General features: G+C 50.3%; 1 protein-coding gene across 2 annotated transcripts in view; it reads right to left on the bottom strand.

Annotated features, from left to right (window-relative positions):
* The window catches only part of Sdk2 (sidekick cell adhesion molecule 2), a 322,728-nt gene that overhangs the window by 136,042 nt on the left and 159,168 nt on the right, over positions 1-27,518 (bottom strand). For both annotated transcript variants that reach the window (XM_045159211.1, XM_045159212.1), the window contains exon 3: positions 4,047-4,153. In XM_045159211.1, the coding sequence (XP_045015146.1) occupies positions 4,047-4,153 (107 nt within the window). The remainder of the gene's footprint in view (positions 1-4,046; positions 4,154-27,518) is intronic.

Genomic DNA, 27,518 nt, shown 5'->3' with positions numbered 1-27,518 from the left:
ATGCTATGACGCCCCAAACTTCACCAATTTAGCAATTACATAGTGTTGGTAGTGATGTGGGTTTCTGCCCACACGTCTGGTTGGATTCTGGGTTTTGCCAGTCTGGTGTATATGAAATAGCACTTCATTGTGGCTTCATACATCTTCAAGAAAACAACAGGCCTCCCTCCACCACATCCTATCCTGATTCTGCCTCAACCGTCTATATGACTTCCAGATGACTCCGCACAGCTTAGCACGCCACAGTCTGTGCCCCAGGCCCAACCTTCCCGGCTTACCTCCCCTCTCTCTGCCGCCCTCTTTGTGCTCCGGCCACTCTGGCCTTGGACCCTCAAGTCCACCACAGGGTCTTTGAAGTTTCTGTCCCTGACCTGGACGATCTTTCTGTCTGTGTGGCTTACCCACCTTCCTTGGAGACTGCTCAGTGTCACACTGGAGATCATCCTGCGCCACCATATCAAGTAAGATCTCTGCCCACCTTCCACCTCTCCCACCGGGCTTCATTTTACTTATGATACTTTATTTTCCACCATGGGCCTCAGATATCACACTATATATCCACGGCTTAGCTTTCCTCGAGTACGGGGGCAGGCGGAGTCTCGGGTCTTGTCCCTTGCCGTGTCCTCACTGCCTAGAACGGTGCTGGGAATACAGTGGGAGTGACAGGTAATCTCTGGTTGTCAACATGGCAGGACTTAGAATCACCATGGAAACAAATTTCTCGGCATGTGTGCTAGGGATTTTCGAGATTAGGTTAGTTGCAGTGGGAAGATCCTAACTGTGGGGCCGGTCTACTCCATGGGGGGCAGCCCTGCACTGGGCAAAAAGGAGAGAGCTGGCTGAGCGCTCACCACTTGTCACCCCGATTCCACCCCCCACCCCCTGCTGTGATGAACATGGCTCTGGTTTATTGACCTGCTGCATTTCCCGACCTTGATGGCTTCCCCTCAAAACTTGGAGCCTTTCCTTCCCTAAGTTCCTGTCACAGTGGGGCGAGCACCCTGTTGCAATTACATTATTTATTTACTTTTTTCGAGGTAGGGTCTCACTCTAGCCCAGGCTGACCCGAATTCACTCTGCAGTCTCACAGCGGTTTTCCTGTCTCTGCCTCCCCTGTGCTAGGCTTAAAGGTGTGCGCCACCACACGAGTCCCCATTTTGTTTATTTTATTTTATTTTATTTTAATTTTATTTATTTATTTATTTCAGAGCGACAGACACAGAGAGAAAGACAGAGGGAGAGAGAGAGAATGGGCGCGCCAGGGCCTCCAGCCTCTGCAAACGAACTCCAGACGCGTGCGCCCCCTTGTGCATCTGGCTAACGTGGGACCTGGGGAACCGAGCCTCGAACCGGGGTCCTTAGGCTTCACAGGCAAGCGCTTAACCGCTAAGCCATCTCTCCAGCCCCATTTTGTTTATTTTTTTTGACATAGGGTCTAATTATGCTTCTGAAGTTGGCCGAGAACTTGCTATAGTATATAACTCAGGCTGGCCTTAAACTCATCAAGATCTCCTCATTCCAGACTTCTGACTGGTGAGATTATAGGCATATGCCCCATGCTTGGCTAATCACAGTCACTCATGAGAGACTGATGTAGTTATGCAGGTAATGACTCTTCCACAAAGACCCTTAAGGTTGCCCTGCGTGGCCGCGTGGCTTCTTGATACCCAACATCCACATTCATGCAGTGGAGAGGGAATCTGGAAGAGCAGGCTGAGAGCGGGCATTTTAAACTTACCCCAGTCTGGTGACTGCAGTGTGGTCCTCCATCCCATTTTATTTTATTTGTATGTTGTGTGTGTATGTGTGTGTGTGTGTGTGTGTGTGTGTGTGTGTAGGGGAAGTGCAAGGATCTCCTGCCACTGCAAATGCATACAAGATGCATGTACCACTTTTTGCATCTGGATTTATGTGGGTGTTGGAAAACTGAACCTGGGCTGCAAGGTTTGCAACCAAGTGCCTTTAACCACTGAGACATTTCTCCAGTCTCCAAATTCAACTTTATATTCATAACTAAGGGGCATACATAGGCCCAGCTTCTAGAACCCTTGTTTTGTTAGTTGGTTTTGGCACTGAAGGGGTGACTGGCTCCAATCTGAGCTAAGCCAGCTAGGTCTGGGGGACGTGGCTGAGGCGTCACCCAGGTGAGGACAGCTCAGAGGAGGCCACAGACCCTGGATGTGGCGAAGCACTGGCTGGCTCAGAGGTGTCTCTGTTCTGGAGGGCTCTCCCAACCTTCCTGGCCATTCATCCCACCTGCCCACTGCCAGAAATTTATGGCGACTTTAAAAACACAAAGAAGAGACTCTGAGTGGGGCCAATAAGGGTTGGGGGGGATGTTTTATTGTCTTCCCCTTAATTGCTGTAATTAAAAACATGTAAAGAATCTTTTTTAAATGACTTTGCCATTATCATTAGTTGTTAGCACAGCTGCCTTATTAATTTCTCATTAGAACCCAAGACAAGGCCCCTCTTTGGGGTGGGCCCTGCTGGTGCCAGGACACCTGGAGGCGGCGTAAAGGGCGACAGCCAGCAGGGAGCTCCAGGACCCGAACTTCCCACCTCTGGAGCTGACTATAGTTGCCGGCACCATGCACCCTCAGCATAGTGCGTCTACATAAGAAGACAGACGGACAGACAACAGGCAGACAGATGCAGAGGTCGGGGAGCACGGGAGTTAGGGCCGACGGTGTCAAGCCCTCACGCCCGTACAAGCTGCTCACGCACACACATGGGAGCACACTCCACATATGCACAGGCAGATCTGCGTGCACATGCCCACCCATAAATCCACACAGTTCAAGGTCACACACAGGCACCATGAAATGGAGGCAGACTGATGCAGATACATGTTCAGTAATGCACAAATACCCCTGTGCACATGCTCACGACACAGTCACCCCCCCATCCCATGAACCAAAAGGCAGATCAACCTGCTCAAGGACATTTGCACACATCCCATGAACACACTCACATGCACACTGGTGTGCACACCATGTATATGGTCTCCCTGCAGGCTTATCCCAGCTCTGCTTGTCCCCTGGACTCAGGAATAGACTAAGGGCTAAAAGAAACTTTGTCACAGTCTTCCAGCTTAGTCAGCTGCCCAATGTAGCATTAGGATTCAGATCTTGCACCCTTTGGGTCTAAGCTGAGTTGCTTTAGTGCTGGTTTATGAACCAGTCCATCTTCCACACTTGATTAAGGCTGTTTTTCCTAATTAACACACACTCAATACACCACTGGAGGTTTACTTGCAAATCTCTCTCTCTCTCTCCCTCACTTTTCTCCTCATAGCTAGCTCTCCTTAGGATGAACTCTGAGGATACTCTCAGGGCTCAGGATGAAAGGGTCCTTCCTTGTGAAACCTCAGGGCTCATGAAGCATTCCTGTATTCCCACAGTCAATGATGCATCCTTGGACACCTCCCCCTAAAGACCTAGCCTGCAGCAGCCAATGGGTCTCCTTCTTCAGAATACAGCAGGTGATTTTAGGAAGCAGCAGGTCTGGGGAGAAGACACTGAGTTCTGTGGAGGCTCCTGAGAGAACTTGGGTTGTTCAGACCTCATCCTCTCTTGTCAATCGAAGGATACCTTTCTGAGCATTTGTGACACTGGGGACAAAGCCTCGCCCTACAGGCTTGGTGACAGCTGACTGACCACTTTGCCCTCTACCCCCAGGACTTTCTGAGAACCACTTTTGTAGAGTTCTGGTCCCCCCACTTCAGGCATCTCTCAGTGATACTACTGTTGGATGGTAAGGTCAACTCTTCTCTGTTCTGGAACAAAGTGTGGAGGAGCTCTTGACTCTCGGGTCTTGTCACAGAGTCACAGTATGACCAGGTATGTGAGTATAACCAGCTCAGTGACCTTGGAGCATACCTATGCCCTCTGTGGGCCTTGTTTCCACCAGGTGCTAAAATAAAGATACTGGCCTAGCCAAGTGGGAAGGGCCCTTGCTGGCCTGGACTTGGCGCTGCCCAGGTTATGGCGGGCGGGTACCAGCCCTGCAGACCCGCTCCTGCTCCAGGTCTCCAGAGTACTCACAGGCCACTTGGACCTCCGTCTGCCGCTGCAGCAGGGCCCCCATCCTGTTACGCACGATGCAGCGGTAGAAGCCAGCATGGGTACGGTCCAGGCTGGTGACCATGTACCTAGGGGACAGACGAGACAGCCAATGAGTAAAACACACAGCTAAAGAGGTGCAGAGGTCAGATCAAGCTCGGAGCCAGAGGTCATGGGGTCGCCCTCATTGGAATGAATAGCACCAGGAAGCTCTTGACTCTTGCTCTAAGCAGGGGACCTCAGGGAGACCCCTCCCACAGGCCACAAGGCTTTGCCAGGCCACATGGAATGCAGCTTGGGTTTCCCCATGGGCTGAAGGTGCTGTGCCAAAGCCCTTGAGCCTGCCCTACTGTGAGGAAGCTATTGGAGGCTGCTGTCCTCCCCTGCCTGTGACTCGCCGAGAAAGACAGGGACATTTGTTTTTTTGGTCAGGCATAGGACTAAAGGAAATGAAGTAATAGGAAGGGCAATTTGGATGCCTCTCCAAGTGCATCAGTTATCCTTAACACAACAACAATAAAAAGCAGAGAGTATCAGGGTGGTGGGGGAACCACAGGGCCTCCCGAGCCATAGGGATCGACCCTCAAGTGGCTGGAGAGAGGCGCAGGAACAGCTATCCTTGCACAGAGGCATGGGGGTTATGGGTGAAGAGAGGAGCTTCCACAGTGAGACATGGGTGAATGGGGCTTCCTGGTGCCGATGGGGCTGGGGGCCTGGGGAGATCACCTCTTCTAGCTGTGGTGAATAAGAGTTTGGGCCTATCATGTGTCTCCCCAGTGCTTGGGTAGTATAGGTTTACCTTGATGCCTTGGTGGAAAAGATCAACGCCATTGGCCCCTAGAGCATGTGTAATGTAGGATGGAGCAGTCCGTTGCCAAGAGTTGACAGTTTGGTTTTACATGAATCTTGGTCAGAACCTATCATCATCACCCCTACCCTGATCGTCATCACCACAACCACAACTGTACCACCAGCACCATTATTACCGTCACTATTACCATATCATCATATTATCACATCGTCACCATCCTCATGATAAGTTCTCATCACTGTCATAGTCACCGCTGCCATCAGCATCCCCAATACCACCACCCTCATCATTTGTTTCATTCGTATTTATTTATTTTTTATTTTAGAGAAAGAGAGAGAGGGGGGGGGGGAGATAGGGAGAGAGACAATTAGTACACCAGAACCTCAGCCACTGCAAACTCCAGATTCTTGCGCCACCTAGTGGGCATGTGCGACCTTGCACTTCCCTCACTTTTGTGTGTCTGGCTTACACGGGATCTGGAGAGTCACACATGGGACCTTAGGCTTCACAGGCAAGCGCCTTAACTGCTAAGCCATCTCTCCAGTCCTTCCCTCATCACTTTGCCATCATCATCACCACTACTAACACCTTCATCATCATAATCACCACCTCCACCATTCTCACACCACATCACCATTATCACATCCCCACCATCATGATTATTACAATCACTACCATGTTACCTTTGCCATCGTCATCCCCACCACCATCATTAATAATCACCATCCCTGTCATCACATCACTGTCACTGGGACCACCACCACCATCATCATTATCACTATCATCACCACCACCACCATCACCATCATGGTATTAAGATCACTATCATCATCATCTGATCATTATCATCATTACCACCACCACCACCATGATCATGACCATCACTGTCACCATCATCACTGTCACCGGGACCACCACCCTTACAATCATGACCATCACTGTCACCATGACCACCATTGTCACTACCACCACCACATTATAATCACCATCATGATACTATGATCACTATCATCATCATCTGATCATTATCATCATTACCACCACCACCACCATCATAATCATGACCATCACTGTCACCACAACCACACTGTCATCACCACTGCCACCAGGATCATGACCATCACCATTACTACCGCCACCATCACCATCATTACCCCACCACTACCCTCCATCATGATCATTATCATCACTAGAGTCATCTTCATCACTGTTGCTATCGTCATCATCATTGTAACTTCCTCGGTCACATCATTATCATCCGGGCCATCACTGTCGTGCTCACCATCATCATCCCCTTGCCAATGACGACACAACAGCCACCTCCTCTGTGACCCTCTGTGCTTCCTATGCTGTATTAAGTATTTTTCACACATTTCCTTATTTCCCACTTCCCCCCTCCCCAGACTCTTGCAGTTCCCAGATGATTGCATAGCATGGACCCATAACACTTTCTAAAAACTGGGGATCAACATAAGCCTGTCAACTTTTTACTAGGTCAAGATCATTAAAACCAACCAACCAACCATAAGGCAAACTGAACCAAGCAACAAACATTTAAAAACAAAAAGGAATCGTATTAAAAAATGCTAAGGAGGGAAAAATAAATAAATGGCCAGCATTTTGCTGAAAAGATACTTTTGAGATGATAAAAACCCCTAATCTCAGCATAAAGGCAACTAAAGTAAAAATCTAAACTTGGATTTAGGCAAAGCCCTACACTAGCATTACGGCTCTCATTTCACATGTCTGGTAGCAAGCTGCCGGGGGCCAGCATTTGTGAGGCATTGATTTAACCTTCGCACTGCACCCTCATTTTAGGGCAAGGATGTTGAGGTTCAGAAATTCCTTGGTCTCAACCCACAGTTTTGCATATGAGAAACAGAGCCAGCATCCCCCTGAATCTTTCTGGCCCCAAACCTGGCTCAGAACCAGTTCAAGGTTGAAGATGCATCCCAAAAGGCTGCACCTTCCATCCAGAGACTGCACAAGCCTGACTGCTCAGATGTGTGGTGCGTGCGTGCGTGTGTGTACGTGCATATGTGTGTCCTATGTGTTCTGGCTCTACGGTATCATCCAGAACCTTCTGGCTGCCCCTGCCTCTTATCTCTGCCAACAGCTACGGCTGGCATCTGTCTTACAAGTCTGCTCCTTCCTTTTCCCTCATCCTCAACCCCACCCCAAGGGCTTGCTCCTGCTGGCTGCCCTACCTTTTCCGAGCCAAGGGGACGTGACTTTGGAAAGACTGCTTGGGAATTTAACGGGGTAGGGTGATCAGCGAAGGTGGTGGGAGAGGAGTTGGGCTTGATCTTAGTTTAAAAAAAACAGGGGTGAGGAAAAGAAATAGAAATGGCCAATAAATTCATGAAAAAAAAAAAAGAAAATGCTCAGCCTTGGTCATAATGAAAGAAATTCCAATTCAAACAAGAACCCATTTCCATGTCAGACAGCCAATGATTTTCAGGTATCGAAAACCAAGTGTGGGCAACAGCGAGGGTGGGGCGGGGTGGGAGGGCGTGCCCTCTGGCCTGTTGGTGGTACTGTAAATGGGCGCAGCCCTTGGGGAAAATTTCGATCACAATTTGCATATGCAAGCTCTCTGAGCTGGGGTTGTCCTCCTGGGAAGTGGCCTTTCAAATATACTTGCGACAATGTGACCAAAATGTGGACCAGGCTGTTCACTGTACACTGTAGCGTTCTGGTAGCGCTGCCTGCGACCACAGAGATAAACAAGAGAAGCCGGAGCCACCTTAAACATCCATCAAGAGGGCTTGAGCTGAGCCGCGGGAAGAAGGAAGCGCGCAGTGTGGGATGAAACAGACACGTCTCCAGGACACACAGAGCACAGGCAGGAAGTTGAAGATGGCAAGAGAAGGGGGTTCAGTGAGGGCTGGGGAGATGGCCCAGTGATAAACCGCTTGCTGCTCACGCCTGAGTATCCGAGTTCGGATCCCCAGACCCCACATAAAAAGCCAGAATCGTGGAACCTCTGAATCTACATGTGTGGCCTGACCAATAAATAAAACATCCTGGGCTGGAGACATTGCTTAGTGGTGAAGGCCTGCAAAGCCAAAGCACCCATATTTGACCCCCCAGGACCCACGTAAGCCAAATGCACAAGGTGGTGCATGCATCTGGAATTTATTTGCTGGAGATTCTGATGTGCCCATTTCTCTCTCTCTCTCTCTCTCTCTCTCTGTGTCTCAAATGCATAAATAAAAATACAATATTAAAAAAAAAAGCCAGAATCCTACAATCCCAGCTCGATGACAAGCCACTGGAGGGGAGGGAGAGATGGGACAGTTCTCCAGGAGCTCAGAGATCAGCTAGCCTGGGGATTGCAGCAGCGAGCCACAGCGAGCACGAGGGACGCCGTCTCAGACACGCTGGTGGACGACGACCAATGGCCACAAGTTGCCCTCCGACCTCTACACACGTGCCACGGCTCATGCTCTTGCACTCACACACAGGAACATGTGCAAATGCACGCGCGTGTGCGTGCACACACACATCATATGCACACATCAAGGAAATTTATAAAAGATATTAAAAAACTATGAGGTCCCTAGAGGCTAAACAATTTTAGATCTCATAGTTAGGAGCAAGAATGATAAAGTTTACTTGGGTGCTATTGTTTCGAGACCCAGACTATCAAATCCTCACTATTTGGATTATACAATTGGTCCAATCAAAGCAATCTAAGTTTATTACCCCACTCTAAAATAAAAAAAAATGGTAGCATGTCATAACACTATTCTAATACTGTTTGGGTAAATTGAAATAGTACACTTATTTATGTGTTGTATATACAACTACTCATGTGAACACACACACATACAGTCCTACAAACACGCTGTATGCCTGTATAACATTTTTTCAAGATGGAGTGTCTAGAATGTGTTATCTCTCTTTTGGGAGAAGTAAGCAGGATTGAGAGTGGGGGAGGGAAATGCCTACTTTTCCCATTTTATGTCTTTTCATGCCATCAGAATCCTCTTTATCATCTACATATATTGCTTTTATTTTAAAAATACAACTTAAAAAGTGCATTTTTGTGCCTATAATTTAAGTACACATTATAAAAATGGCACTGGGGACTCATTCGATCTGGATTTGTTTGCTGATGTCAGTGATGCGTGGCGAAATTTAAAGTTTAATGAAACTCAGTTTCCGTGGAACACCGTCCATTTGCTTTGGCCAGACACTTCCAGGCCCCATGAGGAAGGAGCAAGGCTGCTGATCTGTCCCCTGCCCTGTGGCCTCTCTCCTGTCCCCCTGAAGTGGAGGGCCCACACACACTCCCTGGCCAGCAGCAGTGAGGCAAAGCCCCTGGCCCACCTGTCCCTTGGGCATCTCTCTCCCAGCCTGTCTCCCTGCTGCTGCTCCTGCCTGGGAGATCTATTTCGAGCTTGCAGGGACCATTATTTAAAGTAATGGCTCTGGTGTGGGCGGGGGAGCCCACTTCACAGGACCAGCTGTAGCTCTTGCTTCCTCGTCTGGATGGGGGGTTCAGCTGGCCGGAGTCCTGGTTTGCAAGGTCAGCACCTTATAAACATCCCACAAAGAAACAGTAACCCCGTTATTGTCGCTGTGTGTGCTCTCGCGGCTGCCAGGACACACACCAGCCCCGACTCTACCCTCCCCACACACCCGAGGTTGCCCTCTCGGCTGGAAAAGCAGGCCCTGCCCACGTGTCCACGTGGGTAGAGAGAGCACGGGTGAAATGTGTTCTGGAAGCAGGGCGCCCCGCAGCAGGCCCCATGCCTGCCTCACCGCGAAGTGTGGCGCACAAGCGCGCCGGAGAGTGGGCTTAACTTTCATTTCTGCTCATCTGGGTAGGTTATGGAAGTGTTTTTAAAATTTATATATTTATTTGAGAGAGAGTGGGAAAGAGGGGGTGGGGAGAGAGAGAGAGAGAGAGAGAGAGAGAGAGAGAGAGAGAGAGAGAATAGTCACACCAGGTGTCCAGCTGCTGCAAACTAAATCCTGACACATGTGCCATATTGTGCATCTGGCTTATGTGGGTCCTGAGGAATTGAACCTGGGCCCTTAGGCTTTGCAGGAAAGTGCCTTAACCGCTAAGGCATCTCTCCAGCTCCAGGTTACCCTATCTGTAAAATAGGCATGGTGTCGGTGTGGGACATGAGCCTCCCCAGACATATAGCAGGTGCTGTACAAATGTGTGCTGAATAAGGGAGAAGGTTCTGGAGTGACATGGGGAGGTTTGGGGGTAGAACCAGGTGGTGGTTTGATTCAGGTGTTCCCCATAATCTCAGGTGTTCTGAATGCTAGGTTCACAGCTGATGGAGATTTGGGAATTAATGCTTCCTGGAGGGAGTGTATTGTTGGGGGAGGGCTTGTGGGTGTATAGCCAGTGTCCCCAAGCCAGTGTTTGGCACACTCTCCTGTTGCTATTGTCCACCTTATGTTGGCCAGGAGGTGATGTCCACCCTCTGCTCATGCCATCCTTTTCCCTGCCATCATGGAGCTTCCCTGTGAGCCGGTAAGCCAAATTAAGCCTCTTTTTTTTTAAAAAAAATTATTTATTTATTTGAGAGCGACAGACACAGAGAGATAGACAGATAGAGGGAGAGAGAGAGAATGGGCGCGCCAGGGCTTCCAGCCTCTGCAAACGAACTCCAGACACATGCGCCCCCTTGTGCATCTGGCTAACGTGGGACCTGGGGAACTGAGCCTTGAACCGGGGTCCTTAGGCTTCACAGGCAAGCGCTTAACCGCTAAGCCATCTCTCCAGCCCAAGCCTGTCTGGGTCTTCTATTTCTTTCTTTCTTTTTTTAAAATTATTTATTTATTTATTTGAGAGTGACAGACACAGAGAGAAAGACAGATAGAGGGAGAGAGAGAGAATGGGCGCGCCAGGGCTTCCAGCCTCTGCAAACGAACTCCAGACGCGTGCGCCCCCTTGTGCATCTGGCTAACGTGGGACCTGGGGAACTGAGCCTCGAACCGGGGTCCTTAGGCTTCACAGGCAAGCGCTTAACCGCTAAGCCATCTCCCCAGCCCCACAATAAGCCTCTTTTTTCCACAAGCTGCTCTTGGTTGGGTGATTTCTAGCAGTGATGCGAACCTGAGTGCGACAGACCGAGAGGGCCTGGCAGGAGTGTTCCTCCAGCATGGGGTAGACGGAGGAACCCCCTGCCTTGTACCAGCAGGCAGATTTCCCCTGCCAGCTCAGTCCTTGGCTTCCCAACGCTCAGCACCCTGACTCCTTGGGGAAGCGGAAGAGAAGCAGGAAGGGAGGTCAGGGCAGGCTGGTGGCCTTGGCCTGCAACCTCAGGCTCCGCCCACAGGAGAGCCGCGGGGGCGTGGCCTCTAGGGATTGGGTCCACCTGGATTTACCCAGCTCCGCTTCTCTTAAAGAGTCACTAACTTACTGATTATAGAAAATGTTATATAAAATGAGGGCCGGAGAGATGGCTTAGCGGTTAAGCGCTCGCCTGTAAAGCCTAAGGACCCCGGTTCGAGGCTCGGTTCCCCAGGTCCCACGTTAGCCAGATGCACAAGGGGGCGCACGCGTCTGGAGTTCGTTTGCAGAGGCTGGAAGCCCTGGCGCGCCCATTCCCTCTCTCTCCCTCTATCTGTCTTTCTCTCTGCGCCTGTCACTCTCAAATAAATAAATAAAAAATTAAAAAGAAAATGTTATATAAAATGGTTTCACATGATTCCAATCTGAAAGCACACAGGATCCCATCCCTCCCATCCCTGTGCTGTGGCCCCCGGCACATCTGACCCACCACTCACCATTATTAGTTGCTCAATTATCTCCTCTTTGTTTGTTTTTCATATTTATTTATAAGGAGAGAGAGACACTGTGTGTGTGTGTGTGTGTGTGTGTGTGTGTGTGTGTGTGTGTGTGTGTGTGTGTGTGAGAGAGAGAGAGAGAGAGAGAGAGAGAGAGAGAGAGAGAGAGAGAGAAAGAGAGAATAGGTGTGCCAGGGCTTCTAGCTACTGCAAATGAACTCCAGATACATGAGCCACGTTGGGCATCTGGCTTAACGTGTTTACTGGGGAATCAAATCTGTGTTGCAAGGCTTTGCAGGCAAGCACCTTAACTGCTGAGCCATTTCTCTAGCCCCTAATTTCTATTCTTTTCTTTTTTTTTCTTTAAACAGGGTCTCACTCTAGCCCAGGCTGACCTGAAACTCACTGTGTAGGCCCACGTTGGCCTGGAACTCACATCGATCTTCCTATGTTTGCATATTTTTTTTTTATGCAAACAGGAGTAAATTCAAACTTCCAACCTGTCTTCTAAATAAGCAGTCGATCTGGCCTCCCTTGTTTTGTGCAGGTGATGATTCATTGGAGATCTTCCCATAGTCCCACATATAGCCACCTCAGGCTTTGTGACAGCTACAGAGCATGGAGAATCTTCTAGATGGAGAGAGTTTTACTTCCCCCCAGTTAGCTACTACAAGAGAGAGTGGCAAAGGGGCCAGGCTTGGGGCTAGGCAGAAAGGGGATGGCAAAGGAAATCACACTAAGAGCGCATCCTGTCCTCCTGTCCTGACCCGCAGGACTCCACTGCCTGGACCATTCCTCCTAGAGGCGGAGAGGCACCGGGGTGGCCACACAGCGCAGGCAGCAGGGACAGCGCTGGGGACATATCGGACTCTGAGAGACAAGAGAGGAGCAGGTGAGGAAATAACTTCCCAACAAGCATGGCATCTTCTCCAGCGCCGGGTGGAACGCACAATGCCCTTTTTGGTTCTAGTCCTTGAGTGTCACAGTTGATATTTAAAATGATTCTTACTCACATTAAATAAGATATTTCAATTCCACCAAGCTGTCAGGAGCTGATGCGAACACAAGAAATAATAGGCACACTCTCCTTGTATTGTCCTGGTTAATAAATCATACTCCAGGAGATGCTGGGATGCTCACGTGCAACAAGGGCTTGTGTACACGTGGGCACACATGTGCACACACAGAGCATGCTCACAGGCCATTCATGTGCACACGGCTGTATATACATGCATAGTCATGGAACCCAGCCGGCTATAAACTCACACATTCACGTGCATATGTGTGTACATGTTCACATGTGTGTGCAATGTTCTCATTAGGCCTCTATTCTCATGAAACACACTTAGGGAAAATAGTCTAGGGAGGTGGCTCAGTGGGAAAAGTGAAAGTGCTTGAGGCATAAACAAGAGAACCTGAGTTCAGATCCCTAGTGCCTACACAAAATGCTGGGTGTGGCTGTGCCCACCAATAATCCCAGTGCTGGACAGGCAGGGACAGGGAATCTCTGGGGCTTACTGGTCAGATACTCTAGCTGAGTCTGTGCACTCCAGGGTCAGTAAGAGACCCTGTCTCAGTAAATAAGATGGAAGGGGCTGGAGAGTTGGCTTAGCCGTTAAGGCATTTGCCTGCAAAGCCAAAGGATCCCGGTTCGATTCTCCAGGACCCATGTAAGCCAGATGCACAGGGGGGCGCATGCATCTGGAATTAGTTTGCAGTGGCTGGAGGCCCTGGTGTGCCCATTCTCTCTCTCAAATAAATAAATAAAATATATTTAAAAAATATGGAGGGTAATAGAGGAAAACCCTTGACATCAACCCCTGCCCTCCATAGGCACACATACGTGTGCATGCATGTGTACTCATACACATATGAACATATGTATGCACATAGCATATGCACATAGACATAGAAGAAATCCATACTCAAAGCCAGGAGTGGTGGTGCACGCCTTTAATCCCAGCACTCGGGGTGGGGGAAGAGGTATAAGGATCATGTGACTTCTAGGCCACCCTGAGAATACACAGTGAATTCCAGGTCAGCCTGGACTAGAGGGAGACCCCACTTCAAAAAGCCCCCCCAAAAAAGTCCATACTCAAGTAGTGAAGGCACTGTGTCTCCAGGTCCACTGGGTCAGCAGGGACCCTGTGTTGTCCACCTGCCCATGTATAGCTAAGGCTGAGGCAAGCAGACAGGGACCTCAGTGGACAGCTGAGCTTGGGAACTGATTTTTTCTCTCCTCTTTCTCTGGGGTTTTGGGCCGTAAGCAGCAAGCAGCATGCTTGCTGTGTGCATGTGTCCTCACATGCCCGTGGGCACACGCAGCTCTGCAGCAGGGGACACAGACAGCACTGAGAGCTGGCCAGCTAGGGACAAAATTTGCTCTTGAAAAGGCCTTCAGACAAGAAGGCAGAACTCTGCCCATGGTGACTCATGGGGAAGCACGTACCCGTAATAACAACACACCATGGGCAGCTCACACCTGACAACTGTTGCCATGATTGTAAGCAATGCCAGCGTCTTGGAGGCCTTAGCATATGCGGACTCACTCACTATGCTCTAGTGGGCACTGCTCACGTTAGCCTTGCTTATAGGTGATAAAACAGGGCCCAGAGATAGGCTGGGACTTGCCTCAGGCCACACAGCAAACAGCCACCTAGCATGTGGAGGCAGTGAGGCACACGGGGCACGAGCCTCAAGGGCACGTAGCATGGTAGCTTAGGGTTCTTCATATCTGGGGATCACTTTGAAGAACTGTTTGCCTGCTGACTTTCCTCTCCCTTACTCAGGGAGACACAGTGATGGAGGGGAGAAAAAGACTCATTTTAAAAGTTAGGATTATTTGTTCATGTTTTGCGTGTGTGTGTGTGTGTGTGTGTGTGTGTGTGTGTGTGTGTGTAGGCCAGAGGTCAACATCAGGTAACTTCCTCAGTCATTCTCCATCTTACTCTTTTGAAAATCAATCTATCTTTCTTTCTTTCTTTCTTTCTTTCTTTCTTTCTTTCTTTCTTTCTTTCTTTCTTTCTTTCTTTCTTTCTGAATGAGAGAGGGGGGGGGGGAAATGGGTGTGCTAGGGCCTCTAGCCACTGCAAACAAACTCCAAACACATGCACCATCTTGTGCATCTGGATTTATATGGGTACTGGGGAATTGAACCCGGGTCCATTGGCTGCGCCAGCAAGCGCCTTAACCGCTAGGCAATCTCTTCAGTCCCTCCATCTGACTTTTTGAGAACAGGCTCTCTCACTGAACCTAGAGCTCACAAATTTGGCTCATCCAGCCGGCCAGAGAGCCCCATGGCTCCTCTGTCTCCACCTCCCCAGCATCCGGCATGCACCTCCATATCAAACTTGTCCTCAGGAGCTAGGGATTTGAACTCATGTCCCCGTACTTGCATGATAAGTGCTTTACTCACTGAGCCACCTTCCAGCCCTGAGAAGTGTTCTCTTTGAGACAAGGCCTCACTCTGTAGCCAAAGCTGGCTTCAGGCTCACTGTAATGCGCCTGCCTTAGCCTCTCCAGTGTAGAGACTGTGCGTGTGGGTCCCCATGGCTGCCAGGAGAGGGGAGTCTGAGCGGTTAAGCTGCATCTAGGGTGAGTTGGTATAAGCAGTTACAAAGGACTGGCAGTGTAGCTCAGGAAGAGGGCACTGGAAGGCTCACATGAGCCTGCCTCCCCCCCGCCCAGCGTGTGGTGTGTGCGTGTGTATAAGCTTGCAAGTAAGTACTTGAGCATGAGGTTTGTGAGGCAGCCACAGGTGATGCTGGGTGGCTTCCTCCGTCACTCTCCCCTGGGCTTGATTTGAACCCGGAGGCTGCCAATTTGGCTCCTCAAGCTAGCCAGCCTGCCCAGGGATCCACACCTCTGCCTCCTGAGCGCTGGTGGTACGGGCAGGCTGCCATGCCCATCTGCCATCTGTGTGAGTTCTGGGGGTCCAAACGCAGGTACTCTAGCTTGTATGGCAAGCGCTTGACCAACTGAGCCACTGCCCAGTCCCACCATCCTTCCATCTCAGAACAGGAGGCCCAGGAATGGAAGAGGTTGGGATTGTTGGAGCCACCCTGCTGAGGGCGAGAAAGGTAGTGGGTTTTCTCCACTGAAAGCAGCCTGAGCGGATGGGGGCTGAGTGGAGTGGAAAAATGGTGTGAGGGAGGAGGGGGAGAGAGATTGATTATCTCCTATACAGGAAGTTTATAAAGCCTGAGGCTGACGTCAGATGCCGGCGGGACAATTCAGGAGCAATGATTTCGGTTCTATTTTAAGCAGGTTTTTGTCCCGTGCTATAAACTCTTCCCACATCTTAGGGAAGAGTCTAACACACACCACTGGTTTTCTGTAGGGGGCTTGGGGAACGATTCTGTAAGTCTGAGGTAAACCCTTTCTTCTCATCAGTCACTTCTGGATCGAAGTTTGTCCAGCAATGCAAAGGTAATTGCAACATCACATTAAGCCCAATGCCAAAGTGGTGTGTGTGTATCTGGAGTCTGTTTGCAGTGCCCCCCCCCCAACATGTAAACCAATAAATAAATAAATGATATTTAAAAAAAATTGAAATTGCCGGGCATGCTGGCACACACCTTTAATCCCAGCACTCTGGAGGCAGAGGTAGGAGGATCACCATGAGTTGGAGGCCACCCTGAGACTACATAGTGAATTCCAGGTCAGCCTGGACCAGAGTGAGACCCTACCTCAAAAAAATCAAAAACAAAACAAAACAAAAATCAACAACAACAAACTGAAATTAACCATCACATCCCATGATTCCACCCATGGTGTCTGGGTATCGGTTGGTGAGATCAGCACTTAAACTGGTGGGCTGAGTAAGGAAGCTACCCTCCCCAACATGGGTGGGCACCCTCTAATCAGTGGAGGTGGGAACAAAACCAGGGACTGTCTCTGCCTTTGACATGTGACATCTGAGGTCAGGGACGAAGCTCGGTGCTTGAGTCCAAAGGCCTCCCCTCCAGCTGTCAGGCAAGCCTTCAGACTCACAGGAATCCCACGCCTGGCTTTCTTGGGTCTCCAGTTTGCAGACAAGACTGTGAGGCTTCTTGGCCTTCATAACAGAGTGAGCCAATTCGCACACGAAATGTCACATACATGCTGCGTCCCACATGCATCGTACACACACGTGCACGCACGCGGATCTCCCGTTGGCTCTGCTTCTCTGGAGAACCCAGGGTGAAGCTCCATCTTCGGAACGTGGGACGCCAGGTCAGGGGGTCAGCATCTGTCCACTCATGCTTCGGCTGGTCCATGCAGGCATCTGGGGAGGCTGGGACTTTGAGCATGCGGAGGGCACCCCCGGGGATGCGGATGAGGTAGGTGGAATCCTTGCTGAGGGCCACAGCGAGCGGGGGCAGGGCTGAGCATGGCGCTCCTGGAGACCCACGGCCTCCTCTGGGAAGTGGAAGGTTCCCGCCGCCTCAATCAAGCATCCCGCCCATGTAAACATGCAGCTGCTTTGGACGGAAACCTGCTGGTCTCCCCTCTCCATAGCCTGCGCTTCAGCCTGCAGGAGCCCTCTCTGCTTTCAGCCAAGGACCCTCCTCCAGAGCTCTTTCTCAAATCTCCCTGGGATCCTCCGGGTCTTCTCCTGACAAAGCTAGCATGTTTATCATAATGTCACTTTTAATATATACTTTTATTTTTTTAAATTTATTTATTTATTTATTTGAGAGCGACAGACACAGAGAGAAAGACAGATAGAGGGAGAGAGAGAGAATGGGCGCGCCAGGGCTTCCAGCCTCTGCAAACGAACTCCAGACGCGTGCACCCCCTTGTGCATCTGGCTAACGTGGGACCTGGGGAACCGAGCCTCGAACCGGGGTCCTTAGGCTTCACAGGCAAGCGCTTAACCGCTAAGCCATCTCTCCAGCCCTACTTTTATTTTTATTTATTTATTTATTGAGGGAGAGAGAGAGGGAGAGAATGGGTGCACCAGGGCCTCCAGCTACTGCAAACAATCTTTAGACGCATGCATCATCTTGTGCATCTGGTTTATGTGCATTCTGGGGAGTCAGACCTGGTCCTTAGGCTTTGCAGGCAAACACCTTAACTGCTGAGCCATCTCTCCAGCCCCATAATGTAATTTTACTGGCATGTGTTTTCCTATTATGGGTTGAAATGCGAAATGCCTTCCAAGTATTTGAACACTTGGTCCCCAGCAGACTGCGTATGGGTTGTAGAGCCTTTTACCAGGTGGGCCTAGACGGAGGAAGTGAGCCGCAGAGCTGAGGAGTGTGGGCGGGCCTCTGGAGGTTGCGGTCTCATTGCACTTCTGGCCTGAGCGCTCTGCTTTCTGGTCCATTCAGTTACCCCTCCCCAGAGAGCCACCAGCCACCATGCCGTCCCTGCCTTGATGGACCGTAGCCCCTCGTGAGCCATAATACAGCCCTTCCTCTCAATGTGCTGCTTCCATCTGGCATTTTGTCACAGTGATGAGCAGAGTAATTAATACATCCCCAAGCCTGTGTCTGCCACTCTGTCATCTTGTCTAGAACAACACACTCTCTACGAGAGCAAATGAAATGGCTGCCATGGAAGGCCCGAGAATTCCCCCAAAGATGCCACGCTTAGATCCCTGAAGATCATACATGTGTTATCTTATGCTATATTGTGCTCTGAACTATGTTCCCGCAAAAGGTTTCCTAGTCTGGACCCTGCAACTGTGACATTATTTGGGAATAGCACCTTTGCTGATGTCTTCATGTTAATAGGAATTCCTTCCTAGGGGCCTTGATCCAATACCCCTGGTGTCTTTCTCAAAAGAGACCCAGAGACCCAGCAAGAAGTCTACATGATGATGGACTCAGCTCTCAGGAGACTCATGTTCTCTGGTTGTATCAGAAGCTGGGGAGATCCAAGACGGACTTCCCTGGAGAGTTCAGGGAGGGCATGGCTCTGCCTTGAGATCGGTGAGGGAACTTCCATTGCTTTCTGTTGTGGCAGCCATGGAAACCAACGCATCGGTAAGAGGGACTTTGCAGTGGTGAGTGAGGATCCTGAAACAGGGGGATGATCTTGGAGGAATGGGTGGGCTCAACGCAATCACAAGACTCCCACTCTTCCTCCTTCCCTTCTTCCCCTCCTTCGTCTCTCTTTCCCTTGGGTGCATGCATATGCCCCTGCATGCATGTGGGTACACATATGTGTAATTGCATGTGAACAGGCCAGAGGTTGACATTCGGTGGGTGTCTTCCTCTGTGGATCTCTCCACCCAATTCTTTGAGACAGGGTCTCCTGCTGAACCTGGAACTCACCCATTCGGCTGGGCTATCTAGCCAGGGATCCCCAGGGATCTACCTGGGATTACAGGAGCATAGCACCTTGTCCAGAATTGTACATGGGTGCTGGGGACCTGAACTGGGGTCCTCATGCTTGTGCAACAAGCACTTTACCCACACCTCGTTCGCCCACAGGGTCCTCTTGGGAGGGAGGCTGTAGTGTCCGAGCGAGAATGGCACGTGATGATGGTAAGTGAGCAGAGGTTAGAGTGACGTGAGCCAAGGGGACCCGTAGCAGCTGCAAGAGACAAACAGTGGACCCACAGATCCCGGGAGCGAGACAGCCCTGCAGACACCCTGACCTCTGGCCTTTCAAGATGCAATGAAATACATTCCTATTACTTCAGGCCCCTATGTTCGTAAACAGGTGAGTGTGTGTGTGCGCATGGGGGTGTGTTTCTGGGGATGGAATCCAAACATAGTGAGCAAGTGCTGAACCACCAAACCAAGCTACACACTAGCTCAGACTCCTGCCTGTGATGCTCTGTTACCATGGCTGTAGGGAATTGACACTGCTGGACTACTCCAGGTCAGGGGCAAAGCCAGGAAGGAAAACCCCTCTGGTAATGCTGGAGGGGTGATGAAATTTGCAGGAGCAGTCCATGCTGGGGTGGGGGGATGGTGTACATTCTGGGCAGACCCTTAAGCAATAGGCAGCCTGGAGGCTGACCCTGGGTTGATGTTGGAAGGCGGTGACTGGACACTATGGGCTTGAATGACCCCCTTTTAATGAGCACTTCTTTCAGAAATAAAATAGTGCCTCCACATTTATACAATGGAGTTCTACTCAGCGGTAAAGAAAAATGAAGTTATGAAATTTGCAGAAAAATGGATGGACCTGGAATGGATTATACTAAGTGAGGTAACCCAGGCCCAGAAAGCCAAGCACCACATGTTCTCCCTCATATGTGGATCCTAGCTACAGATGATTGGGCTTCTGTGTGAGAATGGAAATACTTAGTAGCAGAGGCCAGTAAGTTGAAAAGGAGATATAAAGGGAAGAGAAAGGAAGGGAGGAGGATACTTAATAGGTTGATATTGTATATATGTAATTACAATGATTGTAATGGGGAGGTAATATGATGGAGAATGGAATTTCAAATGGGAAAGTGTGGGGGTGGGGAGGGAGGGAATTACCATGGGATATATTTTGTAATCATGGAAAATGTTAATAAAAATAAATAAATAAATAAATAAGTAAATAAATAAATAAAATAGTGCCTCCAGCCTTCCCAGCCCTGCCCTGGCCTCCCTGCCAACCCTGAGCCTCCCTGGGGAGAGCCCATGATGCTGTGGCTCATCCTCAGGCATGGTGGTCAGTGAGAGGGCCGCCAGGATTACTGAGCTGGGGCCTCTTCTGCTATGACAAGCCTGGCTTGAGGTGGCTGTCTATCAGCCCCGTGACCTTCTGGGCCCACTAATAGCTTTCAATGAACAAGGACAAGGACTTCATTAAGCTGTTATCCATCAGCCCAGGAATCCCAGCAGAGGTCTGTATACTAGTTACTTCTGCACAGTTGTGACCGAAAGACCTGAGAAGATAACTTCAAAAGGGACAATTGGCTTTGGTTTGTGGGTTTAGGGAGTTCAGCTCAAGGTAGCTCGGACCCCGTCTGCTTGGACAGAGCATCATGGAGGCTGCAGCGTGCAGAGGAGGCTGTTTGCCTCATGGCTGATAGGATGCCAAGAGCTAGGAGGAGGGGACAGGGGCCTGGCATGATTTTCAAAAGTTTAATCCTTGTGACCTACTTCTTCCCACGAGGTCCCAACTTGAAAGTTTCTAGAACCTCCCAAAATAAGGCCACCAACTGGGGGGCAAGCTGTCATCATAAGAACCTGTGGAGGAATTTCATATTCAGTCCGCAGCTGTCTGGCTGGGTGAGGAAGCTGGGGTGAAGCTGAGCTGGTCAGTGAGGGGAGACAGGACGGGACAGGGCTGGGAATGGAGATGACCACTCAGCAGTGGTGTGGGGGGGATTACCTCTGCTTGGGACGAAAGCCAAGGCTCTTTTGCCTTAGTCCCCACACGACGGAAAATGATTCAGAGCTGAGCACTTGGTCCTCACTATCTGGTTTATCCCATGGTAAGCAAAGGTTGAAGGGGCCTCCCTCCCTCTTCTAAAGCCTGGCCTTAGCATGTTGTCTGAGGTCATTCAGCCAGGAGGCATCAGAGTGCATTTTAAAATAAATGTATTACTTATTTATTTGTGAGCAGACAGCAAAAAGGAGAGGAAGAGAAAGAGAGACAGAGAGAAAGAGATAGATAGATAGAGAGAGAGGGGGGGGGGATGGGAATGGGCACACCAGACCTCTTCCCACACTGCAAAGGTACTCAGATGCTTACACCACTTTGTATATCTGGCTTTATGTGGTTACTGGGGAATTGAAGTTGGGCCGGCAGGCTTTGCAAATAAGCATCTTTAACTACTGAGCCACCTCCCCAGCCCACCAGAGGGCATTTCTAGGAGCAATAGAAATGAATAGCCAGGCAGGACAGCACTTGTCCAGGGTACAAGAGCCTCAAGATTGGATATCAAAGCACAACAAAACCAGGCGCGGGGTGGCGCATGCATCTGGAGTCTGCTTGCAGCGGCTACGGGCCCTGCTGCATCCATTCTCTAGCTGCCTCTTTCTTTTGCTTTCATATAAATAAACAAATAAAGATATTTTAAAAAATACACAGACTGGGAAATAAAAGGGGATTATGGTTATTGTGTTAAAAGCAAATAAAAATAAAACCAAATCTCAAACACAGAGTAGCCTGCAAAAGTAGTTTTGCCTTGGTGACAGTCATGCTTGGGAGTTTCCCCCTGGGGTCCTGCATCCTCCACGGAGGACAGTCCTCCATCTGCCTCCTGTTCCCAGGGCCAGGAAGGCTGTTTGGTCCTGGTCGCTTGGCACCTGGTTCAAATTCATTATGGCTGAGGCAGATCAGAAACAGACCAAATTAACACATGCTGATATAAAGTCAGTTGGAAATCAGGCCTCAAGGAGCTGAGAGGCTGATGCTGAGATGTCTGACCACGTTGACAAGAGGGCATCGTCCTGAGCATGCGGGGGAAGGCTGCCTCTGATAGCCTTCCAGTACTGCGTATCTCTTCCCAGGCAAGCCAGGGGTCTGGGCTCTGGAGCCCCTCCCTCCATAGCAGGGATGGAGCACACAGATGGAGTTGCTGGGCTGCTTGGGTGACACGGACACCAATCTCTGGAGCACACAAGGTTCTCTTGGCTTCTTTGTGCTATTGTAAGGAAGTGCCAGGCAATAGGTGGACCTAGAACAGTAGAAACTTCTCTGATAAGGTCTGGAGGTTGGGGATGGGGGAGAATCACAGGTCCTTTGAAGACTCAAGGGGAGATCCTGCCTCTGCTGTTCCAGCCCTGGCAGCCCCGGGCATTCCTTGGCTTGAGGCCACATCCCTCCAAGCTCTTTCTCCGTCTTCATGGGGCTTCCCCTGGCTGTCTTTGATGCTATTCTCTTCCCTGGGTTCTTCTTCCTCTGAAATTATTTTTAACTTATTTGCGAGAGAGAGAAGAGGGGGAGAGGGAGAGAGAATGGGCACGCAAGGGCCTTCAGCCACTGCAGATGAACTGCAGATGTAGTTTGAATGTGATGTGTTCTCCATAGCTTCCTTGTGTTTGTGATTAAGTCTCATAGTTGATCCCCAAATATGAGCCTCGCTGGAAGAGATGTGACATTCAAGGTAGACCTTGAGGTTTAGTGTCCTAGCCCACTGGGTGTCCATGGCTAGCTCCCCGAGACTCCTTACTTCCTTCTACTGTGATAAGATGTGACTCCCCGGCCGCCTGCTCTGCTCTGCTTTCCCTGCCATGATGCAACCTCACCTTGAGACTGTCAGCTGAAATAAACTCTTTCCTCCCATATACAAGTTTTTGTTGGGTGTTTTGTCCTAGCAACAAGAAAGTAATTGTTACACCAAATTATTTGTTAGCCCAGGACTGGGGCTCAGTGATGACTGGGAGACCTGGGTGCACAGACTTTAGGGGTAGAGTTGGCAAGAGTGCAGACATAAGTGCCCCTCAGTGGAGTGGGGGGGGGGGCTGAAGAAAGGCTTTGGAGAGAAGCTGCTGTCAGAGGAAGGGTGAAGGAAAGGTGAGGATGGATGAGACGTGCCAGGCATGATAAGTGGATGCCGGAGAGAGAGGCAGTGATTCATCCAACGGAGCTTTGGCCAGAGAAGAGAGCGGGCAGGAGAGAGGCTGGGTTGGCGTGTCTGTGAGGCCCACAGAGCCTCCTCTGCTGGGCTAAGGACAAAGGAATATGGTGAAGGTATTAAGCCAGGTATAAAGGGGGTGGGCAACCCTCATCGCGTGCTCCAAATCTATAATAGGCATGCTAAGAATAGTTTTTACATGTACAAGTTTTGGAATGAAACCAAAAGAGGACTATTTCATGCTAGGTGAAAATTGCATAAAATTCAGATCTCAGCACTCGAGAGCTGTCTCATTGGCACATAGCCACTGCCCCTGTTGTCATGGCTGCTCTCTGCCACTGTGGTGGAGCTGAGTGGTGGGATCCAGCTGTGTGCCCACAGAGCTTCAGACAGAGCCCCTCTGAGAGGCCTTTATAGAAAAGGTCTGCCCAGCCTGGGGCCGAGCAGCATGGTCACAGAGCCTCTGATGGTCAGTAAATGAGTTGGTCAACATCAAGGGTGGGGCAGATCATGGGAGAGAGAAAGGAGCTGCCCATGTGAGATGGTGCCAGTGGGATCTGGAGGGTGGACAGGTGTTGTGTTCTGACTTTGTACAAGAAGTCTGATGGCCTGGGTGGGAGCGAGACAGTTGCAGGGGACATGGTTGAGGAGAAATGGGGCAAGTGCCATTCTCGGTTCTGGACTGAAGAGAAGAGCGAGGGGGAGGTTGGGGTGTACATACCAGGTGGTGGCGGCAGCCCATCTGTAAACCTAGCTCTGTACTTGGGAGGCAGAGATGTTATGGAGTTAACCTTGAAGCTTCTGGAACAAAACTCCCAACCACAAGCAGCTGATGGATGGGAGGAAAAAAATTATTTTGGCTTACTGTCTCCAAGGGAAGCTTCATGATAGCAGGGGAAAGATGGTCGAGCTGAGGCCAGACACCATCTCTGCCACAGCAGGTGGAACATAGTAGCAAGAGAGTGAGTCACGCTAATGCCCCAGCAACATGCCTCCACCTGCAAGGCTCTATCCCCCACAAATTGTCATCAGTTGGGGGACCAAGAATTCAGAGTACATGAATTTATGGGGCGCATCTGATTGTAACCACCATGGACAGGATCCATGGGGCAAGGTAACTAGGTGAATCAGCAAGCAAGCTCTGGGTTCAAATGCAAAACCCTCCCTCAGTACTTAGAGAACAACTGAGGAAGACATCTGCTGTCAACCTCTGGACTCTGCATGACATGCTACACACATGCATTCACACACCCATACACACACCACACACACATGTACACAGGTCAAAACACCATAAATCAATGAAAGCCCATGTTAGTGGAAGAAGGACCATGTGGGGGGGAGCTTGGTGGGACTTGAACAGACTTAAACACTGGTGGAGGGGAGCAGTTGAGGGAAGCAAGGAATGGAGCCAGCTCCTCCTAGGGGAGGAGGAGGAAGTAGGGTCTGAGTCTTATGCCAGGAAGTGGGAGAAATGTGTATGGCGGGAAAGGGTGCTGAGGGACAGATGGAAATTGGAAATCGTAGTGCTGGGGATAAAGAGGCTGGCTGTAAAGTTCTCCAGCACTTTGCCCTTGTCCATGTGCTGCCTGCATTGGTCTGGTTCCGGGCAGCCTGGGCAGGGCTCAGAGCCTCCAGAAGAAGCCATGGAGTTGCAAACTGATGAGCAGGGGCTGGGGGCAGGGGGCGTCTTCCACTAGCTGTAGCACAAAGACCCCCAGGGCAGGGGGCTGGAGGTTCTAGCAAGATGCAGACTGAGCTGGGGACCACCTGGGCCACTGTTAGGGACGCAGGGACAGCCCTAGGGAGCTGAAGGATAGTGAGGGCCACCCAGCAAGAGGAGCAGGGTTTTTCACGGCCTTGCCAGTCAAAGTGTGGTGTGGGGACTCACAGCCTGGCCTGCCCTGGGATGGTCTAACTGTGAGGACTCTTGTGGGCCCCATCTAGACCTGCTGAGTCAGAATCGGCATTTAGGGTGGTTCCAGACACAGGGATCCGGATGAGGAGGAAGGCTGGAGGTGTGGATCAAAAGGAAGGTCAGCACTGAGGGGTCGGGCCAGGGGAACGTTGCTGGAGATGGCCAGTGACAGAGGGTCTCAACTGTCCTCAGTTTCCCCATCTGTGAGATGACACGGATAAGGGCCCTAAAGAATCGGTCTCAAAGAGCTTGCCCTGTGACCTCAACCGACCTTTCCTCAGCTCCTTGGCCTATGGAGACAAGACACTGAACCTTGTCAAACCTCTGGCACACCAGCTATGAGATGGACAAATCAGGGGCTGGAGAGATGGCTTAGCAGTTAAAGGCGCTTGGTTGCAAAGCCTTGACAGCCTGGGCTTAATTCCCTAGTATCCATGTAAAGCCAGATACACAAAGTGGCACATGTGTCTGGAGTTAGTTTGCAGGGGCAGGGGGTTCTGGTGTGCCCATTCTCTCTATCTCCATCTCTGTCTCTCTCTTCTTGTGAAGATAAATAAATAAATATTTTTAAAAAAAATGGATAAAGGGCTGGAGAGGTGGCTTAGAGGTTAAGGCGTTTGCCTACAAAGCCAAAGGACCCAGGTTCGATTCCCCAGGACCCATGTAAGGCAGATGCACAAGGGGCACCTGAGTCGGGAGTTCGTTTGCAGTGGCCAAAGGCCCTGGTATGTCCATTTTCTCTCTGTCTGTCTTCTCTTCTCTCCATCTCTCTCTTTGTGCTTGCAAATAAATAAAATTTAAAAATACTTTAAAAAACTTAAAAAAAAAAAAAAAGAGCGGCTGTCCACAGGAAACACAAGCACAGGCGGGTGTGCCCGAAGATGTGCTTTGAAACATGAACTTGCCTGATAGCATTGCTAGGTTGGAGCTTACTGTGAGGCCGCGTGAATTTGGCCATGGCAGATGCGTGATTGTGTCTGCAAATGCCACGCGGGTGCAGAAAGCTGGACGCGGGCGAACCGAATGACTGACGCTTGGTCACACCACGGGCGTCCTCAGTTTCCGGCGGGGGTCAGCCGCCCACACCTGGGGTTACGACCTTTCATCTTGACTTTCGATGACCCTCCTGCTCCAGCTGAATGGCAACTCACAGCTGTGTTCCTTCCCATGCCCACTTCCAAAGCACACTGCCAGCCCTGCCTACACAGCACGCCTCGGCTATGCTATGTCCGCTTTTCTTAACCATTGAACAAGTGTAACACCACGCATCCGTCTTTATTAGAGTCTCTCTCAGTGTCTCGCTAATGGCGATTCTGAGTGTCACTGTCCTAGACTGGGTCCCCACGTGCCTTGTGGGTTTTTGCATGATTTTTGCATGGCACGGTGATATATTTGCAAACATGTACATTGCGTCATGGCAGGACTAACTGCCAACTGCTTAGCCCGGCGCCTGAAATCCAGCGGGCACCCGGGAGACGTGTTCTTGTGCTGTTCACTGTCATTATGATTCATTCGCCCCCTCCCGGAGCGCTACAATGGGCCAGATGCTGTGCGGGACTCTGGGAATGAGCAGAAACAATGACGGCTACCACGGCTGTGCCGCCGTCTCTGTGTATTCTATATCTTATGCTCCTCACGGTTTAATGAGCACTGTCCTGCTGTTGCCACGCTGGTTGGGACAGCTCTACCTCTCGTTCATTCATTTCTAATGGCTAGCCACCACTACCACGAAGAGCAAGAAAGGTGTTAAATATTAGCCCTTCTCAACATCTTTGAATCCCTGGAATCTTAAGATAACAAGGACTTAGGCATCCTCAGGCAGGGACGACTTTGTCACGGCCCTTTGAATTGCCACCAAATATAATAGGCAATGGTACCATGTGATGAAAGGGTGAGGGTCCAGTGGTAGTATTTTTTTAATTATGAATTTTTTTAATCTTAAATTTTATTTATTTTCTTATTTGAGAGAGCGAGAGAGGGAAAGAGGCAGATGCAGACACACACACACACACACACACACACACACACACACACAAAGAGAGAGAGAGAATGAGAATGGGCATGCCAGGGCCTCCAGTCACTGCAAACAAACTCCAGACACATGCGCCACCTTGTGCATTTGGCTTACGTGGGTCCTGGGGAATCGAACCGAGGTCCTTTGGCTTTGCAGGCAGACACCTTAACTGCTAAGCCATCTCTCAAGCCCAGTGGTAGTACTAACAGGAAATGAGTACCAGGTGGGAAGCAATGAGCTGTGATGAGATGAACCCTGCCTGCCTCTGCCCAGCTGCCCAGCTGCCTTCTCCCTGGCCTATCCTTGCTCCTTGGTGCGCCCTGGCTCTTGATTGCTTCCAGGTCAGACGTTTGTGGGATAGATGGATGCTAATAAGCCAAGAGGATGGGCCACAGGCTTCCTGCATCTGCCTGGTGGGCAGAGGGAAGCTGGAAGAGGCTGTCTTGTCGGTTCCATCGCGTCTGACCTCCCGGGCTTCCTCCAGAACCCTGGAT

The sequence above is a fragment of the Jaculus jaculus genome, chromosome 9 (assembly GCF_020740685.1).
Source record: "Jaculus jaculus isolate mJacJac1 chromosome 9, mJacJac1.mat.Y.cur, whole genome shotgun sequence".
Lineage (NCBI taxonomy): Eukaryota > Metazoa > Chordata > Mammalia > Rodentia > Dipodidae > Jaculus > Jaculus jaculus.
Note: the sequence above shows the minus strand (reverse complement) of the source record. Positions and strands in the feature narration are given on the sequence as shown.